The sequence below is a fragment of the Palaemon carinicauda genome, chromosome 1, assembly GCF_036898095.1.
Source record: "Palaemon carinicauda isolate YSFRI2023 chromosome 1, ASM3689809v2, whole genome shotgun sequence".
NCBI classification, from domain to species: domain Eukaryota; kingdom Metazoa; phylum Arthropoda; class Malacostraca; order Decapoda; family Palaemonidae; genus Palaemon; species Palaemon carinicauda.
This window is the reverse complement of record NC_090725.1, coordinates 225,552,225-225,570,897: the sequence shown is the minus strand read 5'-3', so window position 1 is coordinate 225,570,897 and position 18,673 is coordinate 225,552,225. Positions and strand designations below refer to the sequence as shown.

Genomic DNA, 18,673 nt, shown 5'->3' with positions numbered 1-18,673 from the left:
ATGTCAAAAAGAAATGGAAATACCATATGTTATCATGCTTTGATATCTTTAAAAATTCTTCTTTAAAAGAAAATATAAAATTTAGTTTCCCAAAGAAAGTTCTCAGATTATCAGAAACTTTATATAATTTCTAACTTTACTATTTTTCAATTTGAAATAACATACTTTATCTAAAAGGAAATTATTTAAGCCTATGATACAATATATACAAGAAATCCATGAATTTTACCTTTATTATGAATATTAGAATACTTTCACATAATTTATCACATATTAAAATATTTCATATATATTTTATATAATCAAATATTACATAAACAAATATTGTATGCATTTACAACTTCTTTTAATAATGTTCATTGGTAACATTTATACAGTATGAGTACTGTATTATATGACAAGACACATTTAGTGTTGCATAGCTTGCAGCTATTGGTGATAAAATTATTGTTTGTTTGTTTGGCTTCTCATTAGTCTTAATCTTATCATCTCTATCATCTTATTGGACATTATCATGTTATTGCTATAGCAATATACAATATACAGTACTTGTATTATTTCTACTCAGTGTAGTATACCACATGAAAAGACATATACATACACATATGAGAGAGAGGGAAGTGAAGCTATTAATATTGACAATATATTTTAATGTACTGTACTATATTAACATTACAATACAGTACATTCAATGCTATAGTGTATTTTACATTTGAATAAAGTACAATTACAGTTCTTAAGTGAGTATTTACAAGTGGAAAATTTGCAACAGTGGGAGATCTTCAGAATGCAGTTACCATGGAAAATGTGGTTTTACTGTATAATACATATGTATGTAATATATATATATATATATATATATATATATATATATATATATATATATATATATATATATATATATATATATATACAGTATATATATAATACTAAATCTGGTCAATACTTGGATCAGTGACTGATAAGAAAAACAAATCATATTGATATGTCTGCAAAATTTAACATCTATTCAGTAGGGGATGAAGTGAGTAATTTCATTTCAATATGCTTGTTATGAAACAAAACGGTTATAAGATTAAGGGCAGCCAACCACTCAAAGAGGAAAATTTAGTTAATTCAATAATGCTCTATTTAGAAATTAAATTAAGAAGAATAACTGCATTTGAATATATGCATGCAAATATCAAAGAAGTGCTTCACATAAACCTATAGTAGATATGGTATAATCTCTAACACTGTACAGTAAACTATACCATGCTAATGTTGTATTAAATTCTTTTATCTACTACTGTAATTTAAGATGTAAGAAGAATTATTCTGTTAGAGTCATGCATGATCTTTGATTTATGTGGATTATATATTCAATTCTACTTTTAGAGCTTACTGTCTCACTAGTTTAAAATCCCATCCCATATAACACAGATTCTTGGTTGAAATAAAAAGAGGCTGTTCCATCCAATTAGAAGTTAATTACTCTTGTACTTCATCAATGAGGTACCCTGTTTATTTACAACACTAAGCTGAAGACCTGATCCCAGAACTCTCACATATATTTTAACACAATTTTAAAGAAATAATTTAACCAAGGAAATAAGAAGTTATAAAAACCAGCATTTGAGAAATTTTATCTCTTATTAAAAATAAATTTTGGCACAATTAGTAGCTACTAAAATTACTGACATTAAAGGCTAGAATCAAACAAGACTCACTGGAGACCTATACCCTGCACTTTATTGGTTTTTCCATGATTTCTTATGAAGCTTCTGTGGTATATTTCACAAAATAAATTGCAAAAGTGTACTTCAGCTAAGCAGCTGACATAACCTAACACTTTAAAGAGCAATCAAAATAAGACAAATCCTAAATGAACTATGGAAAAAATGTCTATAAGCGATAACTCGAAGATACATTCAACACAAATACAGATTAATGGAGGTCTCATCATCACTCAAGAAAATTATTTCTTTTTATAAAAATATAGAAAAACATACTGCATATTTAAACTAAGATCCTCTCATGATCTTATGATCTCAGTGTCACCATTGGTAAGTAAATAGAAGCTAAGATTCATAACCATCATCTCATAACATTTGCAAATTGTTCTGGTTTGCAATCGAAAATTGGTGCATTTGTATTACAGCGGTTACTATAAAACGTGATTTATTAAATGCTCAGTTTGTAACAAGAGTTTTTCAATGTCTTTCTATGTTAAATAGTCAAGGTGTGTACAGTAGTGATTTAATCACAGACATTTCTACAAAAAAAAAATCACCGCAGGGAAAACAATGAGGGTAAAAATTGTACAAGGAATTCCAACATAGCTCAAATTGACTGTTACATTACACAATAGAAGTTAGCAACAGTTTTCTAAATTCAGTTAATTATCATTTAATTCAAACTTATGGAATACAGTTCAAACTCCTTGATCATAATTTTATAATAAAAACCATACAAAGGCACACTTTAGTCTCAAATAGGAAGCAAGGGCTCTTTGTAGACTTTTCTAAAACCCTGGCTTCCATAGCACCAGATAATGAAAGTGACTACTCCTCAACTCACAAGAAGCTTATTTAAATAATGGATTTGTGATATCCACACCACTGTACAATCACTTACTTTCAGCATGATGTACACTAGGATCATAATCTACAAGGAATTTATTCTACTAAGAGTTGCTCATCATACAACAAAATAATGGAAAATCAAATCATCACTTGAGATAGTGTGTCCAAGAAAAAAAAATGCCAAATGTTGGAAAATAAAATCAATTCATTCATAACATTAAGTACTGGTTAGAGTGATAATATGATAAGGGTGACAGAAAGGCAATCAAATTCATGAGAATGCAATAAAAATTCAATGAAATTGCAGTATACACAAATACTGTACTGTACTAAAATAAAATAAAATCTGTATAATCAAAAAATTCTTCAAACTTCTCTCAATACCAAATTATAAGCCTTGTTTATCCGAGTATTTTGAAAGACTTAAAATCTCTCAGGAAATGAAGTGTATAATGATGATAAAAATTAAAATATATGATCTAATGGTACCCTACACCAAAAGATCAAATCTTAGCCCATTAGCTTACTCAGGCCGTACCATAACAGGGAAGGGATCACTGAGACCCAAGTAACTACTGTATTTGCCTGAATAATAAGCTAGTCGATACATACCTGGCTGCTGAAGAAGTTCATCATTAAAAACCAGCTGAAAACAATTACTACGTTAGACACTACATAATTACACATTAGTTATTCCACGTATTTTTCAGAATATATGAATTATTATTGCTATTACTACACTCGTTACAATTTATTCAAGTGTAAAAACTTGAAAATCAATTTGAAAAATTTGACAGAATAGAATAAAGTATCTATACTGTTCATATATAACAGAATCTTAATGATAGTATTTATGATTTCAGTACTTATCAGGTGTTCACTATGCTTCCCTATTGTTTCAATTACTTTACTAGGGGCATGTATCTTTTTAAAGGAAAGAAAATGGGAAAATTTTGGATAATTTTTTGGTGGTTATCATCAATATACCTTGCTTCTAGAGAAGAACCAATATGAAAATTAGGCGAGTCTAAAAATACAAAAATACAGTAGTTAAAATTCTTTCTTTCCCATAAGATATGTTATTTTAATAGTATAAATTCAAATGTGTAACAGCATTTACAGTTATATGACATAAAATATAAGAAAGCAGTAATTGTTATTTAACACTACATAGAAATGAAAGGATTAAAGATTTACTTGTATATTGATATCAGTCTCAACTTCCTCTCATCTCTTATACAGTACAACTGAGTAGTATGCTGTGCTGTGTTTAGTTTTAAACAGCTTAATGCTTATTTTTCTTGCAGTTAATGTGCATTCACACTTGCATAATTGTGAATGCACATCGGCAGTAAAAACAGAAAAGCACTGAGCTATGTAATAACAAACACATTTCAGCATACTCAGTTATATAACAGGGGGGAGTAAGTTGAGACGAATATTGTTACATAGGTGAATCTTTATGCTCTTATGTAATAATGTATTGGCTTTTTGTTTTTTCTATCAAGGTCTGATTATCATTTGGTGTTATATGATGGATATTGTTGCATGAAATGGCAGGCCCTACCCACGAATAATCAAATTTGCAAATAGCAAACCCGTAATATGATCAGGTCTGACTATAAAGCCGTTTTCAGCATGTAAGCGATAGGAGGATTAAATAAGCAGCAGGCTGGTATCCAGCAAATTTAAGATTATCTGAAAACAAAAATACAATTCCAGGTATGTCTTTCACAGCGACACGAATGGAACTTTTTTCAGAAAAAATATCTAGCAGATTCTGCATCAAGAAAAGGGCTAAAGGTGCCTAGGTTCAAAACAAGGAAATTTCGGCTGACATTGCTTCTTTTATGACAGTGCAGCAAACAACACGATAAATTTCGTGGATAAGGAGAGTTAACTGGAATTCTTATTTTCAAAAGCAGTTAAATTATTGTGACATGAAGGAATTTAGTATATCTCTTCCCTCATGTGTCACCCCATGATGGGAAAATGAAAAATATGAGAAGTATTTAAAACTAAGAAAAAAAAACTGTCTATTAATATTTAAAAAATGACCTAAAATATCCACAGTAATATAAACATACCTGTATATTGCGCTGAGATGTGGTTCCTGATTGGGGAATGTACATGTACGTTGTATATTGATGCATGGATGTAAAATCAGACTGAAAAGGTAAAAGAAAATGCAATTAGATATTTATACTACATTTTTTTCACAGCAAACAAAATAACTTGAACGTAGCCTTTCATAAAACAAATCAAATCCAAGGAATATGTTATTTTCATTAGTAAAATAAATTTTTGAATATACTTACCCGATGATCATGTAGCTGTCAACTCCGTTGCCCGACAGAAATCTAAGGTCGGGATACGCCAGCGATCGCTATACAGGTGGGGGTGTACACAACAGCGCCATCTGTGAGCAGGTACTCAAGTACTTCTTGTCAACAAGAACTCAATTTTCTCCTCGGTCCACTGGTTCTCTATGGGGAGGAAGGGCGGGTCCTTAAATTCATGATCATCGGGTAAGTATATTCAAAAATTTATTTTACTAATGAAAATAACATTTTTCAATATTAATCTTACCCGATGATCATGTAGCTGATTCACACCCAGGGTGGTGGGTGGAGACCAGCATACATGTTAACATTAGAAGCTAAGTATCCCGTATTTCATTTTATCAGTTATTCAAAATAACAAACATAAAATAAATAAGTACCTGGTAAGGAGGTCGACTTGAACCATTACTCTGCCTTTTTTAAGTACGTCTTCCTTACTGAGCCTAGCGGTCCTCTTAGGATGCTGAACGACTCCTAGGTGCCGAAGTATGAAGGGCTGCAACCCATACTAAAGGACCTCATCACAACCTCTAATCTAGGCGCTTCTCAAGAAAGAATTTGACCACCCGCCAAATCAACCAGGATGCGGAAGACTTCTTAGCCTTCCGTACAACCCAAAAACAACAATAAAAAGTATTTCAAGAGAAAGATTAAAAAAGGTTATGGGATTATGGGAATGTAGTGGCTGAGCCCTCACCTACTACTGCACTCGCTGCTACGAATGGTCCCAGGGTGTAGCAGTTCTCGTAAAGAGACTGGACATCTTTGAGATAGAATGATGCGAACACTGACTTGCTTCTCCAATAGGTTGCATCCATAACACACTGCAGAGAACGGTTCTGTTTGAAGGCCACTGAAGTAGCGACAGCTCTTACTTCATGCGTCCTTACCTTCAGCAAAGCAAGGTCTTCTTCCTTCAGATGAGAATGTGCCTCTCTAATCAGAAGCCTGATGTAGTAAGAAACTGCGTTCTTAGACATCGGTAGAGCAGGCTTCTTGATAGAACACCATAAAGCTTCTGATTGTCCTCGTAATGGCTTTGTCCGTCTTAAATAGTACTTAAGAGCTCTTACTGGGCAAAGTACTCTCTCTAGTTCGTTCCCCACCAAGTTGGACAGGCTTGGGATCTCGAACGACTTGGGCCAAGGACGGGAAGGAAGCTCGTTTTTAGCCAAAAAACCGAGCTGCAAGGAACATGTAGCCGTTTCAGATGTAAAACCTATGTTCCTGCTGAAGGCGTGGATCTCACTGACTCTTTTAGCTGTTGCTAAGCAAACGAGGAAAAGTGTCTTTAATGTGAGATCCTTAAAAGAGGCTGATTGAAGCGGTTCGAATCTTGATGACATCAGGAACCTTAAAACCACGTCTAGGTTCCAGCCTGGAGTGGACAACCGACGTTCCTTTGAGGTCTCAAAAGACCTAAGAAGGTCCTGTAGATCTTTGTTGGTGGAAAGATCCAAGCCTCTGTGGCGGAAGACCGCTGCCAACATACTCCTGTAACCCCTGATCGTAGGAGCTGAGAGGGATCTTACATTCCTGAGATGTAACAGAAAGTCAGCTATCTGTGTTACAGAGGTACTGGTTGAGGAAACTGCATTCGCCTTGCACCAGCTTCGGAAGACTTCCCATTTTGACTGATAGACTCTGAGAGTGGATGTCCTCCTTGCTCTGGCAATCGCTCTGGCTGCCTCCTTCGAAAAGCCTCTAGCTCTTGAGAGTCTTTCGATAGTCTGAAGGCAGTCAGACGAAGAGCGTGGAGGCTTGGGTGTACCTTGTTTACGTGAGGCTGACGCAGAAGGTCCACTCTTAGAGGAAGAGTCCTGGGAACGTCCACTAGCCATTGCAGTACCTCGGTGAACCATTCTCTCGCAGGCCAGAGGGGAGCAACCAACGTCAACCGTGTCCCTTCGTGGGAAGCGAACTTCTGAAGTACCCTGTTGACAATCTTGAACGGAGGGAACGCATACAGGTCTAGATGGGACCAATCCAGCAGAAAGGCATCCACGTGAACTGCTGCTGGGTCTGGAATCGGAGAACAATACATCGGGAGCCTCTTGGTCATCGAGGTAGCGAATAGATCTATGGTGGGCTGACCCCACAGGGCCCATAGTCTGCTGCAAACATTCTTGTGAAGGGTCCACTCTGTGGGGATGACCTGACCCTTCCGGCTGAGGCGATCTGCCATGACATTCATGTCGCCCTGAATGAACCTCGTTACCAGCGAAAGCTTTCGATCTTTTGACCAAATGAGGAGGTCCCTTGCGATCTCGAACAACTTCCTCGAATGAGTCCCTCCTTGCTTGGAGATGTAAGCCAAGGCTGTGGTGTTGTCGGAGTTCACCTCCACCACCTTGCTTAGCTGGAGGGACTTGAAGTTTATCAAGGCCAGATGAACTGCCAAAAGCTCCTTGCAATTGATGTGAAGTGTCCTTTGCTCCTGATTCCACGTGCCCGAGCATTCCTGTCCGTCCAGTGTCGCACCCCAGCCCGTGTCCGATGCGTCCGAGAAGAGACGGTGGTCGGGGGTCTGAACAGCCAATGGTAGACCTTCCTTGAGAAGAATGCTGTTCTTCCACCACGTCAGTGTAGACCTCATCTCTTCGGAAACAGGCACTGAGACCGCCTCTAGCGTCATGTCCTTTCTCCAGTGAGCAGCTAGATGATACTGAAGGGGGCGGAGGTGGAGTCTCCCTAACTCGATGAACTGGGCCAGCGATGAAAGTGTCCCTGTTAGACTCATCCACTGCCTGACTGAACATCGGTTCCTTCTCAGCATGCTCTAGATGCATTCTAGGGCTTGATTGATCCTTGGGGCCGACGGAAAAGCCCGAAAAGCTCGACTCTGAATCTCCATACCTAGATAGACAAAGGTCTGGGATGGGACGAGTTGGGACTTCTCTATATTGACCAGGAGGCCCAATTCCTTGGTCAGATCCATAGTCCATCTGAGATTCTCCAGACAGCGACGACTTGACGGAGCTCTTAAAAGCCAGTCGTCCAAATAGAGGGAGGCTCTGATGTCTGCCAAGTGAAGGAATTTGGCAATATTCCTCATCAGTTTGGTAAACACAAGAGGTGCCGTGCTTAGGCCAAAGCACAGGAATTGGAATTGGTACACGACCTTTCCAAAGACGAACCTTAGGAAAGGTTGGGAGTCTGGATGGATGGGGACGTGAAAGTACGCGTCTTTCAGGTCTAACGAGACCATCCAGTCCTCCTTCCTGACCGCTGCTAGGACCGACTTCGTCGTCTCCATCGTGAACGTCTGCTTGGTGACAAAAGCATTGAGAGCACTGACGTCCAGCACCGGTCTCCAACCTCCTGTCTTCTTCGCTACCAGGAAGAGACGGTTGTAGAAGCCCGGGGATTGATGGTCCCGGACTATGACTACCGCTCCCTTTTGTAGCAAGAGCGACACCTCTTGTTGCAACGCTAGCCTCTTGTCCTTCTCCTTGTAGTTGGGAGAGAGGATGATGGGAGATGTAGCTAGAGGGGGACTGCGGCAGAACGGAATTCTGTACCCCTCCTTTAGCCACTTCACAGACTGAGCGTCTGCACCTCTGCTCTCCCAAGCTCGCCAGAAGAACTTGAGCCTGGCTCCCACTGCTGTCTGGAGAGGAAGGCAGTCAGATCCTGCCTTTTGCGGACTTGGAACCCTTCTTGGATTTGCCACGGTGACTGTCGGCACGAGTACCTCCTCTGCTGGAGGTTCTGCCACGAAAGGGCGGGATGAACCTAGTAGCTGGTGTGTCTACTGCTGCAGGACGGAAAGGTCTAGGCACGGAAGGTAAAGCTTTAGCCTTACGTGCGGAAGAAGCCATCAGATCATGGGTATCCTTCTGGATCAGTGAGGCAGCCATCCCCTTGATCAGCTCCTCCGGAAACAGACACTTGGAGAGAGGAGCAAACAACAACTCCGACTTCTGGCAAGGAGTGATACCAGACGACAAGAAGGAGCAAAGATGTTCTCTCTTCTTAAGCACTCCCGACGTGTACGAAGCCGCAAGTTCACCAGACCCATCCCGAATGGCTTTGTCCATGCAAGACATGATCAGCATGGCAGAGTCCTTATCCGAAGGGGAAGTCTTTCTGCTTAACGCTCCCAAACACCAATCTAGGAAGTTGAAGATCTCAAAAGCACGAAAGACTCCCTTCAACAGATGATCCATGTCAGAAAAGGACCAGCAAATCTTCGATCGTCTCATAGCCAGCCTGCGGGGAGAGTCAACCAGACTTGAAAAGTCGCCCTGGGCAGAGGCAGGAACCCCCAAGCCGGGTTGCTCTCCCGTGGCATACCAGACGCTAGATTTGGAAGCAAGCTTGGTAGGCGGAAAGATGAAAGCAGTCTTTCCCAGTTGCTTCTTGGACTGCAACCACTCTCCCATAACCCTCAAAGCTCTCTTGGATGAGCGTGCGAGGACAAGCTTGGTGAAGGCAGGAGCAGCAGACTGCATGCCCAGAGCAAACTCGGAGGGAGGAGAGCGAGGGGTTGCAGACACAAACTGTTCTGGATACAAGTCCCTGAACAAGGCAAGAACTTTACGAAAGTCTAAGGAGGGAGGCGTAGACTTGGGCTCTTCTAAGTCTGAGTGCGGTTCATCCATATGTGCATCTTCGTCATCCGAAACTCCATCATCCGAAAGCTGAGTAGGAAGTGGCAAAGGCGGAGCAGAAAGCTGAACGGCTGAATCCGGCAGCACGGGTGCATGCGTAGCTGCTGCGGATCCAACATCATGCCGCTGCTGGTCAGTCTGCGAGCTGGCAACAACAAAAGCAGAGTGCTGGTGCGTGGGAGGGACTGCCGTGGGTTGCGGAGCATGCCGTATGGGATGCGGAGCATGCCGCATGGGTTGCGGAGCATGCCGCATAGAGTCAGAACCCGGCAGCTCTACAGCACCTTCCCACTGCTGATGCGGTAGCTCACGCATGTCAACGGATGGTGCAGCAAGAACATGCATCTGGCAGGGTGGACTGCGCATCGGTGGTGGAGCTCTCACAGGTGGAGTGTGGGAGCAGGCAGCCGCAGTATCTGCTGAGCGCACAACCGCGGCAGGTTGTAGGCTAACGGGGGCAGTGTCAACCTTCTCAGCATGATACTCTTGCATGAACGCAGCAAGCTGAGACTGCATAGTCTGCAGCATGGACCACTTAGGGTCTACCGTGGTTGGAGCAGCAACAGACGGAGCAGTAGCCTGTTGTGGAACCACTCTACCTCTCTAGGGAGGTGTGCAGTCTTCGGAAGACTGCGGCGAGTCCGAACTGACCCAGTGGCTACACCTGGGCCGTTGGACTCGCTCGGAAGGGACCTTACGCTTGAGAGGTCGTGAGACCTTGGTCCATCGTTTCCTCCTGGAAACTTCTTCCACAGACGAGGGATGATAGGGCTCATTCGTCTGTATGTGGATGGGACGATCTCTAAGAGAAACGTCTGCAACCACTGAGGGTACATCCGTACGCTGATCAAGGCCTGCCGAACCCTTTGGTCCTTCGACATTGCTTCTCCCCTGGGCTTGGGAGCTTGCAAGAGGTCCCGGACTGGGAGGACGACTGGCACGAACAGATGTACCCTCATGCGCAACACTGACACTGACACTTTTCACCTCACTTGCACTAACACTTCCCACTGCACTTTTCGCTTTCAGCTCTTTGACATCTGCCAAAAGCTGATTACGGTCATTAGCCAATGACTCCACTCTGTCACCAAGAGCCTGAATGGCACGCATCATATCCGCCATGGATGGCTGAGCACTAGTAGCAGGGTCGGGAGTCACCACTACAGGGGAAGGAAAAGGTTGAGGGGCATGGGGAGAGGAAAAATCAACAGAGCGAGAAGAACTCCTCCTGATCCTATCCTTCTCTAGCCTACGTGCATTTTTAAGGAATTCGTTAAAATCGATTTCCGAAAGCCCAGCGCATTCCTCACACCGATCTTCCAATTGACAGGATTTACCCCTACAATTGGAACAAACGGTGTGAGGATCTATGGAGGCCTTCGGAAGACGCCTAGTACAAGCCCTAACACTACACTGCCTGTACTTAGGGACTTGAGAATGGTCAGACATCTTGAATTGTAGAAATGGTCAAGGGGGGATTCCAAAAACTAGCAAAGTTCGTTAACAATTAATCCAAATTAATTCCAAAAGCTTGCTAAGCTAATGATAAAGCTTCCTGAATAGCGAAGGCTAAAATCTAGAGCGAATACATCACCAAATCGTGAGAAACAACTCCAGAATCAACAGCGTATCCAAATAGGTCTTGCCGGTGGCACGACAGAGGAAAAATTGAGTTCTTGTTGACAAGAAGTACTTGAGTACCTGCTCACAGATGGCGCTGTTGTGTACACCCCCACCTGTATAGCGATCGCTGGCGTATCCCGACCTTAGATTTCTGTCGGGCAACGGAGTAGACAGCTACATGATCATCGGGTAAGATTAATATTGAAAATTCTATCTTCAATAAAAGCCAAATCAAAAAAGACTTGAATGCTCCAGAAAAGTTGTTTGATGCAAATAGGGCTTTCTCAATTATTAAGTATCTAATAAACTTTGGATTCCCATTGCATGCAGCATAATTCCATTCTCTTTTGTTTAGTGAGATTTTTCTGCAATCAATTAATTTTCATTGAACTGTGATTTAACAATAAATATAACTGTAATATGACAAATTAGGAGACAATTTGTATTTTTCCTAACGATACAAACCTTCAGCTATTTATTAGGAGTATTACTTTCGGAGAACCTGAAAAGACGAGCCATTAAAATCTAGCGAGGGTTAACTACCCATCCCACTAGTTAGAGGAGGGGAGGGGGTAGTTTGCTACCCCTCCCACTTACACACCTGTGATTGAGCTCACTTTGCTTGGAGGTATGACTTCAAGGGGAATACTGTAGGGTTGGCAGGTAAGCGTATATAAATAACTAAAGGTTTGTATCGTTATGAAAAATCAAAAATTTTAAACAATTTTTATTTTTCCTAACATACTCACCGAGAACCACTTTCTCTATGAGGGTCCTTGACCTCTCAATCTCGACCAAGATTTTCCCGCGCTACCCCCCTATCTCGCTCCATATAGTTTCTACCCCCGCCGCCAGGATAAGCCCTGCGGCCCGGATTAAGGCAGGTCACTGCTTTCCCGGGTCAGGATGCTCATTAAGTTCGCCGTTTAGCCCAACCCGGCAATGGAAGAATGGCACTCGGGGACGGACGGGAGGGCCATTACCCGAAAGTGGTTCTCGGTGAGTATGTTAGGAAAAATAAAAATTGTTTAAAATTTTTGATTTGTTCCAACACAATATACTCAGCGAGAACCACTTTCTCTAGGAGACTTACACCTTAGGAGGCGGGAGAGCCATTCTGCCACTTGGTCTGGCACATAGTGCCTGGAGGGCTACGGAATGCGGGGGTACAGAGAGCGGATAGGGGGTAACAGCGGAAACCTTACGCTTATATTTTAAGACTTACCTCTTCACATCTTCTCTACTGAGTCTTCTCCTGAAGAAGTAGGGACGAGTCTATTCATTGTTGGGGACGTCTTCTAGCCTGCCGCTACACAGCTTGGAGGGCGGCGATGACTGTCCCAATGGAGAATCCATCCAAAGACTTTCTTGAGTAGTCTTTGAGATAGTGGGCCGTGAAGGTCGACTGGTGTGACCAAGTGCCGGCCTGAAGGATCTGCCCCACTGCCATGTTTCTCTCAAAGGCCAAGGAAGTGCTCAGGCCTCTGATGTCATGGGGGCGGGGAGTGCCTGGTACTGCCACCTTGTCCTCTTCATAAGTCCTAGTGATGACTTGTCTCAGCCAGAAGGAAATAGTGTTCTTGGACACTTGCTTCTTATTAACACCTGAAGAGACGAAGAGGTTCTTGGCACCTGGGCGTAGATGAGCCGTCCTTTCCAGGTACTTCCTGAGCGTCCTGACTGGGCATAACTTCAGGTCTTCCGTATTGCCTGTCTTGGGGATGGCCGGAATTGAGAAGCCTTCAAACCTCGGGTCCCAGACTGCTGGGTTCTGAGTCTTTGCTACAAAGGAGGGTACGAACTTGAAGGATACCTCCCTCCACCCTTTGGAGTGTGCCACGTCGTAGGAGAGACCGTGGATCTCACCTACTCTCTTAGCTGAAGCCAAGGCTAGCAAGAAGACAGTCTTGAGGGTGAGATCTTTGTCCCCGATATCTTTGAGGGGTTCAAAGGGAGGACGACACAGCATTTTCAGGACCTTGGCCAGGTCCCATCTGGGCACTCTCCTGGCTTGAGGAGGACAGGCTTGCTCGAAACTTCTAATCAGCATCCCTATGTGTCTCGAGGTCCCCAGGTCGATGCCTTTCAGGAGAAAGACTTGGCCTAAGGCTGCTCGTACTCCTTTAATAGCTGGGATTGACATCCCTATTTTATCCCTAAGGTACACGAGAAAGTCAGCTATGTCAGGGACCGAGGCTTTAAGAGGTCTTATGTGTTTTGCCGCGCACCACTTCGTAAAGGCGGCCCACTTCGCCTGGTAGACCACGGTAGAGGATTTTCTTAGGTATAGGGACATCCTCTTAGCTGTGGAGGAGGAGTACCCTTCCTTCTTCAGAAGCCGCTCGATAGTCTCCAGGCGTGAAGGCGAAGAGAGAGAGGGTTGTCGTGGAACTTGAGGAAGTGAGGTTGACTCAGTAGATCTGACCTGGGGGGCAGAGGCCACGGCGGATGGCTTGCCAGGTCTTTTAGATCCGCGAACCACTCTCTCTCCGGCCACCAGGGCGCTACCAAAGTCATCTTTAGGTTTTGGGAGGTTCTTACTCTGTTGAGCACCTGCCTTAGCAGCGTGAAGGGGGGAAAGGCATATACGTCCAGGTTGTCCCACTTGTGCTGGAAGGCGTCTTCTAGGGCTGCTCCTTCATCTGGTACCGGGGAGCAATAAACCGGTAACTTGGCGTTGAGCTTCGTTGCGAAGAGGTCCATCACCGGGGAGCCCCAGCGTTGAAGGATGAGTCTGGCCACTTCTGGGTGTAGGGACCATTCCGTCCCTACTATCTGACCTATCCTGCTGAGGCCGTCGGCTAGCACGTTCCTTTTCCCGGGGATGAACCTTGCTAGAAGTATCACCTGGTGCTCGTCCGCCCAATGCAGGATGTTTACGGTGAGGTCGCACAGTTCCTTCGACTTCATGCCACCTTGTTTCTTGATGTAGGCTACCACCGTGGCGTTGTCGCACATTAGGGCCACGGTGTTTCCCTTCAACCGACTTGCAAAGTGCAGACATGCCTTTTGTACTGCTTTTAGCTCCAGGACGTTGATGTGGAGTTGCTTTTCGGTCTCTGACCAGGTCCCGCTTGCTGTTTCCTCCCGCAGGTGGGCTCCCCACCCTAGGCTGGAGGCGTCTGTGAACAGGAGAAACTCGGGGGGACAGGACCCGAGGGGCATCCCCTTGAGGGAGTTCGACTGGCATAGCCACCATTTTAAGGCTGCTCTCGTGTCCGGAAGGACCGGAATCAATGTTTTCTGAGAGCCTGTCTGGGACCATAGAGCCTTGAGGTTCCATTGTACGGGTCTGAGCCGTATCTTCCCTTGGGGAACCAGTTTCTCTAATGAGACCAGGTGACCTATCAGCCTCTGCCAGTCTTTCGCCTTCCTGGGAAGCTCCGACAGGAACGGCTGAATGATCTTGATGAGGTTCTGTATCCTGTCTTCCGAGGGGAAGGCCTTCCCCTGCACGGTGTCCAACGTCATCCCCAAGTACCCCATTCTGTTGGATGGAGTTAGGTTCGATTTCTCCAGGTTGATAATGATTCCCAGACTCCTGCAGAACTGGAGGAGGTCCTTCCCTTGCTCTTCCAAGAGGGCCTTTGAGCTGGAAAGGAGCAACCAGTCGTCCAGGTATCGGATCAGGCGGATACCTCGTTCGTGAGCCCATACTGAGACCGTCGCGAAGACCCTCGTGAACACTTGAGGGGCCGTCGACAGGCCGAAGCAGAGGGTCCTGAACTGCAGGATCTGGGAGCCCCATTTTACCCGGAGGAACTTCCGACTCGACGGGTGGACCGGAATCTGGAAGTACGCGTCCTTGAGGTCGACCGTCATCATAAAATCTTTCTCCCTCAAGGACATCAGGACGGATTTTGGGGTGTCCATCTTGAAGTTCGTCTTCTTGACGAACTTGTTGAGGGCCGACAGGTCTATCACCGGTCTCCACCCCCCCGTTGCTTTCTCCACCAGGAACAGGCGGCTGTAGAAGCCTGGCCCTGGGAGAAGGACTTCTTCCATGGCTCCCTTCTCCAACATGGAGGAAACTTCTTTTTGCAGGGTAGCCCTTTTCAACGGGTCCCTGGGAGCCAACCATTCTGTCTGGGTGGCTGGAATAAGAGGGGGTGGATCCGCTATGAAGGGGATCCTGTAGCCTTCTTTCAGGACGGACACCGTCCAAGCATCCGCCCCATGCGTTTTCCATGCTTGCCAATATGGTCTGAGGCATCCCCCAACCCGAGGCCTGGGCGGGAGTAGGGGGCCTCTCCCTCTACCTTCTCCTAGAGGGGCGGCCTGATCTGCCTCTCTTCGAGGCGGAGTAACCTGACCTGAAGGAGCTGGCAGAAGCTGGAGCTCCCCTGCGGGAGGGCTGTGGAGTTGATGTCCAGGAGGAGGCGGGGGCGTCCCTCCTCGAAGAGCTGGGGTTAGCCTGAGGGGTCACGGCACTATCCGAGACTGACCTCCTGTAAGGAGGCCTCCTGGAGGATGTTTGTTTGGGGACGTTGGCCTCTCTCCTTTTGGACACCTCCATCAGTACTTCTAGTTCCTTCAACGGAAACAGCGACTCGCCTCCTAGGGGTAGGCTACGAACCATTCGAGCCTCTCTGTCCGGGATTTTTCTTGTCAACTTGGAAAGCACTGTGTACCGCTTCCGAAGGACCCAGTTGGCCGTCAAGGAGAGTGCCTGATAAGCCATAAACTTGAGGGCTTTCCCCCCGGAGGTGAGAAGGTCCGACAGGAGACCTTGTTGCTCAGGATCGTCGGGGTCTGTGGAGGCCTGTACGTTAACCAACGTGGAGGCCCACCAGTCCAGCCATGAGGAGACGTTAACCATATCTCTTGACATCTCCTCCATCATGCCGGCTTCAGAGGGTGAGAAGGACACAGGGGCTGAATAGGCCCTTTCGTCCGAGCCGCCCTGTCCCAGGATGTCCAAGGCTGGGTCCACCCTACAGGGACCTGGGCGCCGTCCTTCCGGGATATAAACTTTGCCCTGTAGTTTGAGACCCTGGAGGAGTTTGGAGGCACTCTGGGACTTGGGGGCCTCCGCACTGCTGGCCACCAAGTTGTCAATGTATTTTTGTCCCAGTACTAGGTCTGGGGCGAGAGGCAGGGCCAGGGAGGACTTCGGAAGGACGTCACGGTGAGTATATCTCAAGAGGCTCGACCTCCAGGCATTCCCCTTAGGCGCCGAGGGTTGCGGAATTCCATGGAGCCTTCTGACGAGACCTACCACCCTTCTGTAGGCGGAGTCCTCCGACGGGGAAGCCTCGCCTCCGTCGGCCGAGGCCTCGGCTTGGCGTAGGGGCGCCGTGCTTGGGCGGTAGACCGGGCGTTCTCCTCTCGGTTCCAGGGCGGACGGCCCGTAACCGTAGGGCGCCCCGTACGCGGGTGGGTCTCGCCGTAGGGCGGGGGCCACCAACTCCGGGAGGACTTTCGACTGCCCCAAGGCTCTGGAAGAGGAGGACACGGTCCCGGTGGGATGACCCGACCCCGGAAACCGGTCCTTCCTGCTCGACGACCGCCCCAGCTGGGTTGGTTCGGTCGGGCTGCCTTCTCGGAAGCGCGCTTCCCCCCGCTGGGCGGGGTGAACCGGAGGCCTCGAGGACTTTTGCCTAAGAGCGAGGTCCTTCCTGCGTGCCAGGTCGAGCGGTTCTAGGCTGTGTGTAGGCAGTGACAACCTAGAGGCTCGTTCACTGGACCGAGAGTCTGGGGAGCGGTGCTTTCTGGACTCTCCTGAGGGGACGTAGACCCATTCGCCGCCGGGAGAGACCTCCCTCTTGTACTTACGGGAGTGAGAGCGTGGGCGCTTCCTGTTGTGCCGCGACCTCGACCTGGAGCGGGAACGATCACTATCGGTCCGCTCTCTCTTCCGGTGCTGTTTCTCCCTGCGTTCTCCTCCGGAGGATGAATCAGCTTCCGAAGAGTCCGAGGGCGCCACGTTCCTCGCGTAACGACTGCTCGAGTGATGCGCGGGGGAGGCTCTTCGCCGTCGATCGTCCGAGACAGGATGCTGGAGGAAGTCCTCGGGAACTGCTGTAGAGATCGAGGGCACTGAGTCTACTCTGTCCCTGCTAGCAGGCCAGGGACCCAGGGACACGTCCATCCTTAGCGGTGACCTCCCCGGAGTCTTCGGCAATTTCCACCCGAAGGCATCGCTATTCGGGCGGCGAACTCTAGCGTGGTTGTCCTCTGGAGGGGGAGAACCCGACGCACCGGCCCACGAGGGCGGGGGGGAGTCTGAAATCGCCACACTGCCCCACACTGGGTCTTCTGAGGAAGCGTGATCCCCTGCCACGTGGCCCGATTCCCCCGAAGCACTAGCGGCCCTTCCGTTCTCTCCAGAGGGGCCAGCCCTTGGTTCCTCCCTCACACTAGGTTCACCGGGGAGAACACTATGGCTAACAATAACACTGGGGGCTTGTTGCCCACTCCTCTGCGAAGGAGAAGGAGAGGCCAAGGCTTCGTCGGACCGATCACTGACCGACTGTACAGAGGACACGCCACTCACTTTCTTGGGGGAACGCTTCGACGACTTCTTTTTCTTGGTACTATACCGTACCCACTGAATGCCGTCCCAACTCACGCACTCGGGACACGTGTCCGAGGAGGAACAAACTTTACCCCTGCACGTGGAACAAAGGGAATGAGGGTCCACTTCTGGCTTAGAGAGGAAAGCCCCACACGACTTTCCTGCTCTAGGACCAGGGCAACGACGCACATGCTCCATCGTACGCACACGAAGAGCCAACACTAACGAGTTACAGGAACACTGGATATACGCAAGGGGAACGTACTGAGAACACTTTGCGAAAACGCACTATCGCAGAAAAAACACAAGTCTCCACACTGGAAACACGTGGGATCACAACGCGCCAAAGGATCGAGAGTTTAAGCGAGAGGGTGAGATGTTTTACATCTCACAACCAAGAACTTAATGAGCATCCTGACCCGGGGAAAGCAGTGACCTGCCTTAATCCGTGCCGCAGGGCTTATCCTGGCGGCGGGGGTAGAAACTATATGGAGCGAGATAGGGGGGTAGCGCGGGAAAATCTTGGTCGAGATTGAGAGGTCAAGGACCCTCCTAGAGAAAGTGGTTCTCGCTGAGTATATTGTGTTGGAACAAATACAAATTATCTACAAATTTGTCATTTATTCCGTAACTGGAATACAAACCTACGCTTTTTGGCTAACCCGGGGTTCCTTATTTTGAATAGGTAGGTACCAAAAATAAGGAGTCCCTGAACCTAGCTAAACCTTGCTACGCAAGGTCTGCCGCCTATGCAAGCTGTGTGTTGAGATAAGCAGTGTGACTGTCAAGGTAAAAGTTATTCCGAGTCTGTAGGAAAAACTGTTATAACCAAGATTTTCCCAATACCACCCTGCCAGAGAATGGAGACACAACAGTATTGACATAATACTAGGTACACAAGGAAGCATGGTTTCCCTGCAGTGGTTTGAGTTCAGCATGTGTAGAGAACCCAGACTGCTGCTTTCCCAAAGAAAGGGGAGGATGAAGAAAAGAATAAGAGCCAGTCTTACCTTT

The 18,673-nt window shown here is 46.4% G+C and overlaps 1 protein-coding gene across 2 annotated transcripts in view; it reads right to left on the bottom strand.

Moving 5' to 3' along the window:
- Positions 1 to 215: 215 nt before the first annotated feature.
- Positions 216 to 18,673, bottom strand: part of LOC137654031 (phosphatidylinositol 4,5-bisphosphate 5-phosphatase A-like) — a 211,973-nt gene continuing 193,515 nt past the window's right edge. For both annotated transcript variants that reach the window (XM_068387673.1, XM_068387668.1), the window contains exons 9-10: positions 4,652 to 4,732; positions 216 to 3,210 (exon numbers count right to left, since the gene is read on the bottom strand). In XM_068387673.1, coding sequence (XP_068243774.1) covers positions 3,088 to 3,210; positions 4,652 to 4,732 — 204 coding nt within the window. In that variant the 3' untranslated portion in view covers positions 216 to 3,087. The remainder of the gene's footprint in view (positions 3,211 to 4,651; positions 4,733 to 18,673) is intronic.